Here is a 7,713-nt window from a genome sequence, read left to right on the forward strand (position 1 = left end):
ATATACATGCAGCGGAATAACTTTATCTGCAATTTATTTTAGAGTATAGAATGTATTCATTGTGTAGAATTCTAGACTCTAAGTACAATATATATAATACAAGTATATATGTATGTATGTATTGTAGTTAAGCAATGTATTTCTCATACAAACGCTCTGTTTCTTTGCTCAGCAGCTGCTACCGTTAATTTGAATTGCATAAATAAGTGGTGCATCATCTGGCTTTATGTAACAACTCCCCACACCCTTGTTGAACCATGGCCATTATAATAATACGCCACGAGCTCTAGTCAAATCCTACACCAACTAGTACGCGAAGTACTTATTCGCATCCAAACTGTGGCACGTGTGTGTGTATTTCCACTTGCTGGTGTTTCTGCTTGGCCTGCTCCACCTTGAAGCATGACAAAATGCCACTTCATCCGCTGTTGGTTCATGATTTGTACGCACGCTTGCATAGAATAAAAACAAAAACAAATCTAGCTGCAGGCATGCATCTCGGATTATGTTAAGGCATTAATTGAAGCCAGAACGGGCAACACTGCGCAAACCACTTCACTTAACACCACACAACTCCCAGCTGTGCGATGCGATGCTCTTGGTTTGGTTGTTGCACACAAATGTACGCATACAAACTGCACTTAAATTGCAATTGAAGCCATGCCATTGCAGCATCTCTCACATACCACGAATACACCTACGTACATATGCACATACATCGGTATATAAGTATGTAAGGATGTGAATATGCCCGGACGACGACCAAATGTTGGCTACCTATGAACTAGTCACATTTTTACTGATATGAAAGGTAAAAAACATTAATTAACAACAACATATATATAATATATTTGCTTTACTTTGGCACGACTTAAACCATGACTAAATAAATCCAACAACTACATCGCTATAGAAACATTATTATGTTAAATTCGCCGTGAAAAAGCGCCGAGTATATACATATATGCTTGAGCATAACATTTTTCCTACGGGGTATTGCGATATTTTATATTGTATATGTTGCACATATACACTTACATGTTGATGAATGGCAACCTGCACATTTATGGTGGCAACACGCCGTTCTATCTGATGATTGTGATGATGATTATTCTCGCCTGGATCGTTATGCTGACATTACGAAAGGAGGCGTAGTTGGTGGCGCTGGGGAATACCATAGAACCATAAAAAAGCTTGCATAAAGAATATTCAAATAAAACGAAAACACAAAATGCTTAGGAATGAAAGTGTTACATAAGTGCTGAAGTGCAACAAAAATTGCAACCATTTCGAATAATACCCCGCGCCCTGCACATATGCACGCACCTCCACAGATATGAAAAAAGAAGTGAATAAAAAATTATAATTACGATGTGTAAAGAATTCGCCCGCACAATTTAAGAATGCAGATCGAGAATCAAGAGCTTGACTGACTTTGAATGCCCTATAACACAGTATACAGGGTCTGTCCGGAAAGTAATAGGACTCCGTCGATTAAAAAAAAATATGGAACAATCGTTACAATTCTATTAAAACTTTCAAATTAGGCTCCTTCGACTTCGATGCAGCGCTGCCAGCGCGATTTCCAAGCATTGAAGGCGTCGCGGAAGGCATTCTCCAGAATAGCCTTGAGAGCCGATGTTCATGCTGCTTGTGTCCAACAAATTGCAAATTACTCTGCACGATTTTAGTGTGATGACTTTCAAACGTCTGAATTCCGAGGCAATTCCGATAAGGAAGCGTTGTTTATTACGGATCTACATTATATGAAATAGACGCGTCAGTAAAAATTTTTGAAGCTCGGCAACCCACACTGCGACCTTTGGCAGACACCTCATTTTAACAAATACACCGCCTGAGCGTTTCCAAATTTTTCGAAGCCAACACAACTGTTAAGTTTACAGTCGATCTCAAAGATCGGAAAGTTTAAATGAGAAAATCTCTTTGCCTCTTTTTCATTGTTCATATTCACCAAGTTTACCTAAACTCCAAGTCCTAATGTTTATCCATGCGAGTATGCACTTATGTGCCACCACCTAATGCGAATGAGTAAGCATAAGTTTCACAAGTAGTTGGGGTCGAGTAACCATAGAGTGCACACATCAGGATGCATAAATAAACAACTTTTTGTTCTCAAAATCATAACCTAACAACACTCCCAAGACAGATAGCTAAACAAATAATTTATGCATAGAGGTAGGTACTCCGGTTTATTTTTTTAATGAATGGCGAAATGACGGGAATAGCTGTCGCCTTTATTACGTCGTAGCCAAAACTGAAAAGGCTCACGCAGTCATGAATCCAACCATCACCAGAGACTTTGCTTCTACAAACGTACATAAATATGTTCATATGTATAATATTAAACCTAATACACACATTAATACATACATATGTATATGTTAAGGTATCGCACATAGCATAGCATCAGCAAATCAACCCCGTGTCACAGTTAGCTTACTCGCATACAGGGACCTCGTAGCAGAGCTTACCAGACTTCTTCATTTACCAAGTATTTCTTACTCTGTTTCCTGCCGACTCCTTCCTTTTTTAAGCCAATACAAGTATATCAACGTTTAATCCTACTTGTTATAAACCTCAAGAGATTGACTAATCCGTTTATACATAAATAAAAACATAAGATTTGTCGCCGGATTGAAATTTCTACATATTTATTTTAAATAATTCGTTTTTGGAAACATTTGTTTTTGTATTATTGAATACTGTTCGCTTTGTTTTACGAATGCCTATTGTAGAGTGGTTACCTTTGTAAGAAAAAATAGAGTGAATTTGTTTGAATAATATGTGTGATCAAATAATAAAACGGTATTATTTAATTCCGGTTTGAAGAAATAAATCAGGAGTACAATCGCTGAGCTAATTCAGCTAGAAGAGCTTGATTTGACTTATAAGAAGTAATTTTGCTGATACAAATGTAAGTGTGTAGGTGAGGTGTCCATGAACTCGTAAATGTAAAGTTATCTAAAAAATTATACATATACATATGTATATCGCAATGTTTTATATAATAATAATTCAATTGGAAAAAGGAGTTTTTATTGAAGGCGAAAAATGTATGTTACCTCACGAAGACCAATTCTGCGATCTTCAGCATATGGGAAGTTTGTAATCAGTGCGAAAAACTAGTTTCGGCTTTTAACCCACTGTTCAACCCGGGAATTCTTCATAAACACATGTATTTATGCCAAAAGTTTATATTTTATTTAAATTCTCATTTCACCAGATCAAGATAGGTATAATTAAATTTTATATTGTTCGGTTAAAATATTGTTCAATATTGGAATTGATTTATTACTGAATTTTTACCATTGCTTTTACTAAAATCTTCGCAATGTAGAGGGTGGACCAAAGGTGTCCTATTGCCTAAATAATGAGAAAAACTAGATAAAAAAAATCTTTTATTCTTGCAATAAAAAAAATAATTTGAAGTTTGATTAGAAGTACGAAAATACTTTTTCGACCACCCAATATTTGAATTTCGGATTGCGGTTGGAAAGATATTCGACTTTCGAGTACAGTAATACGAGTTCAGGTTCATGACAAATGTTTTCGGAAACTATTTCAAATTTTCATTATCGAAAAATCCTGACTTCAACCGTAATCTTGTATTTCCTAACGCGACATCCGCTCGCACATACACATTCAAATATGAAGGGACTTATGGTCCACCCTGTATTTTGCATGCCCTTCCACACATTTAATCGGGCGCAATTGAAAATATTCCCGCGGTTCGACTTTGAAATTTATCAACGGTCTTACACATACTATGTTTTTTATATTTGATAAAAGTTGTATATTTATAATTCAGTTATTTCATTCATTGTATTTATTGTGTTTTTCTGGTCAGCTAGGACCGTTTTTATATTAATTTTGCGATTTTTTTTGTTTTTATTTTTAAGTTCTGCTTGTCAGCGGTTGTGTCTGACGTATATATATTTTCAATTTTTATTATATTTGTTTAAAGTAGCAAAAAAATCATTGAACGTTTACTTTTTCGTCCTATTCAACATTTTCTTTTACAAGCAATTCTATTCTCATGTTGTTTGTTTGTTTTATTACATTCAGAGAGTGGATGACAGAAATGAACCGTTCTTTTCGGTTGATATTAATATTTTGATCCATTTGAACAACCCACACTCCAAATTTTTCATTTTTTCATACGCTTTTGCAATTTTTTTGTTTGATTTTTTCAATTATTTCTCTCTTACATACATACATGTTAATTACTTTTGTTTACCTAAGCCTGCCCATTCGCTTCTAAAGTATATAGAATAGGAAACTCTCTTCAATTCAACCAAGTGCATTACAAATTAGAGCAACTTTCAAATTCTAATCCATTACAAATTTACACTGAAACGCATTTGCTTCAAGTAAATGACAAAAACAAATTTTTATTCAAGTGAAAAATATGAAAATTTGGTATTGTTTGCAATGCTTGTATGAGTTTAGTATAGTTGTTGTAGTTGGTGGTGGTTATACAAAAAAATATATTAAAATTACCTCATCGCGCCAGAGATTATGAAACTATTGTAGTTAATTTTAGGAAACTATAAAATTCAAACCACAAGTGTGGCTGGTTTTCAGTTTTGTTTTTGTTTCTTTCGGCGTGCCACCTTTCGAATGCTTGGCTTCAATTCTTCTTCTATTCCAAGTTTTGATTTGTTCATTTTCATTTTCAGTTTTAGTTCTTGATTTTCATATAATCTTAATACACAGTTTTGAAATTACTGTGTACGCGTCACTTGGCAGCTTTGCATTACTCGCTAGGATGTTATATTGATTGTATGTTAAAAAACGCTTGCGTTTTGATTGGTTGAATTGAAAAGGTAATGAACTGAAATCAGAAGCGAAAAGGCATGAATCTTAATTATTATGGGAAAATCAGAAAGATGAAAGTTGACAAAAGATTTTCAGCGAATGTTAAATGGTGTTACTTTTTAGATGTGGCTCTCATTATTCAGTTTTAAATTTTTTAAACAATATTACATATTTATATCGTATCTACCTGACGGTTTTTGTTCTAAAATGAATAATGAGGACCATTTCTGAGTTTTTTGTCGTTGTGGCTAGAAGCAGTATGAACATATGAGAAATTACGAAACTTTTTAGTTCGGCTAGCATGATGTGATTTCCATATAGGTATTTTAATTGGTTGGCTCAGCAACACGATGAACCTGCAACACGGCAACAGCTTCTTCAACTTTGGCTTTCAAAGCATCTTGATCCTCTATCATGTGCAACAATTCGGAATTCTCTATCTCTAATAACATTCCGGTAATTTTGCCAGCCATAAGTGGGTGCATGCGCTCGATCATAGGATACAAGCGTTCACCCAAAATTTGCTTCTGCTCTTGCGGCTTGGCGTTTGCCAATAGAGAAGCAATCAGTTTCTCTTGACCTAAAAGAAAACAAAAGATTGTTTTTATTTCAATAAATTTTAGTTATTTTATAATGCGATTAACAAAAAAAATGTAACTTACCCTTCTGGTGCATTGGCTGCACTTGCGGCTGTTGTTGGACCGGTTGTGGAGGTGGATTGCGCATGTTGGCGGTATATTTATAGTTGGCAGCGCGTTGCTGAGCTCCACCTGCAGTAATTGGTGCTCCAGCCATTGGAATATTGCCCGCAGCAACTGTTTGCTGACCTGTGATAGCGCGTGCGCCAGTATTGCGCATTGTGTTGGCAGCGGCGGCTGCAGCGTGCGCGCCTTGAACTGTCTGCGGTTGGCCACGGGCAGCGGCTGCTGTTGGGCGGAACTGAGCGTTACCGGTTGCTGCCATGGCGGCGGCATTTGTGAAGCTACCAGCAGCGGCTGCAGCGCCAGCCTGTGTGACACCTTGTACGCCAGCGGCAGGGCGCACTTGAGGTGCCCATCTTGGTGTGTTACGAATCGGTTGGGTCACTTGTGGACCGAAGAAACGTTGCCCTGGCGCCATGGTTGGTACGAAAAAGCCGCCTGCGGCGTTTGGTTGGAATATTTGACCTAATTGTTGCATACGCATACCCGACATATGACGCATGTATTGTGATGCCAAATGTGCCTTACGGTCTTCTTTACGTTGAGCCAAAGCTACATACAATGGCTTCGAACCGACAACACGTCCATTCACTTCAGTGACGGCACAGGTTGCTTCATTGGGCGAAATGAAGCAGACAAATCCAAAACCTTTGGAACGTCCCTCTTCATCGGTCATAACCTTGGCAGATGTAATGGTACCATACATCGAAAATTCTTTGCGTAGACGCTCATCATCTACACTGTCATCAAGGTTTTTAACATACAAATTAACACCAAATACCGATTCTTGCCGTTTCTTCTTTAATTCTTCGAACTTGCGTTTTAACTCTTGCTGGCGTTCTGCTTTCTTCTGTGCACGAGCAACATATAATACCTTACCCTCCCCCATATCCTTTCCATTTAATGCGTCAACAGCGGCTTCAGCTGCTTCGGTGGTCTCATAAGCTACGAAGCCGAAACCTTTACTTTTACCATCGTCTTTAACCATTACCTGTGGAAGAAATAAGCAACAAAGGCCATATCGGTTATATTACTAAATTTACACATTTAATTTAACAATTATTAATAGTTATAGTATAATATATCTTAAGTCTTCAACTTTTGTTAAGTGATCTGGTAAGTACGGATTCCGGTTGTTTTCTTAAAGTAATAAATTTTAATCGTCTGACAAGATTATCAAACGATCAATGGGTTGTAAGCTGTGTAATTTTCTTAATTTTCGAGACCTAGACCAACTGATATTTATATAGTACACTTTATTGGAAACTTGTGATTCGACAACTTTTGTCAAGTGATCTGGAGGATCCATCGACATGGTAAGTACAGAATCTGGTTGTTTCTTTTACAGCTATAAATCTTAATCGTTTGGCAAGTTTACCAAACAATCAATGGGTAGTAAGCTGTGTAATTTTCTTAATTTTCGAGACCTAGACCAACTGATATTTATATAGTACACTTTATTGGAAACTTGTGATTCGACAACTTTTGTCAAGTGATCTGGAGGATCCATCGACATGGTAAGTACAGAATCTGGTTGTTTCTTTTACAGCTATAAATCTTAATCGTTTGGCAAGTTTACCAAACAATCAATGGGTAGTAAGCTGTGTAATTTACTTAATTTTCGAGACCTAGACCAACTGATATTTATATAGTACACTTTATTGGAAACTTGTGATTCGCCAACTTTTGTCAAGTGATCTGGAGGATCCATCGACATGGTAAGTACAGAATCTGGTTGTTTCTTTTACAGCTATAAATCTTAATCGTTTGGCAAGTTTACCAAACAATCAATGGGTAGTAAGCTGTGTAATTTACTTAATTTTCGAGACCTAGACCAACTGATATTTATATAGTACACTTTATTGGAAACTTGTGATTCGACAACTTTTGTCAAGTGATCTGGAGGATCCATCGACATGGTAAGTACAGAATCTGGTTGTTTCTTTTACAGCCATAAATCTTAATCTTTTGGCAAGTTTACCAAACTATCAATGGGTTGTAAGCTGTGTAATTTTCTTAATTTTCGAGACCTAGACCAACTGATATTTATATAGTACACTTTATTGGAAACTTGTGATTCGACAACTTTTGTCAAGTGATCTGGAGGATCCATCGACATGGTAAGTACAGAATCTGGTTGTTTCTTTTACAGCTATAAATCTTAATCCTTTGG

At 36.6% G+C, this 7,713-nt stretch overlaps 1 protein-coding gene across 1 annotated transcript; it reads right to left on the reverse strand.

The window, feature by feature from the left end:
- Positions 1 to 3,199: 3,199 nt before the first annotated feature.
- Positions 3,200 to 6,531, reverse strand: LOC105228084 (polyadenylate-binding protein; the record flags this gene model as incomplete). The annotated part of the gene is given in 2 exon segments (XM_049450827.1): positions 3,200 to 5,419; positions 5,502 to 6,531. Coding segments are annotated over 2 exon segments (1,284 nt in total), but the record flags the coding sequence as incomplete, so codon positions are not given.
- Between the last annotated feature and the right edge of the window lie 1,182 nt (positions 6,532 to 7,713).

Source organism: Bactrocera dorsalis, chromosome 3 (genome assembly GCF_023373825.1).
Source record: "Bactrocera dorsalis isolate Fly_Bdor chromosome 3, ASM2337382v1, whole genome shotgun sequence".
NCBI lineage: Eukaryota > Metazoa > Arthropoda > Insecta > Diptera > Tephritidae > Bactrocera > Bactrocera dorsalis.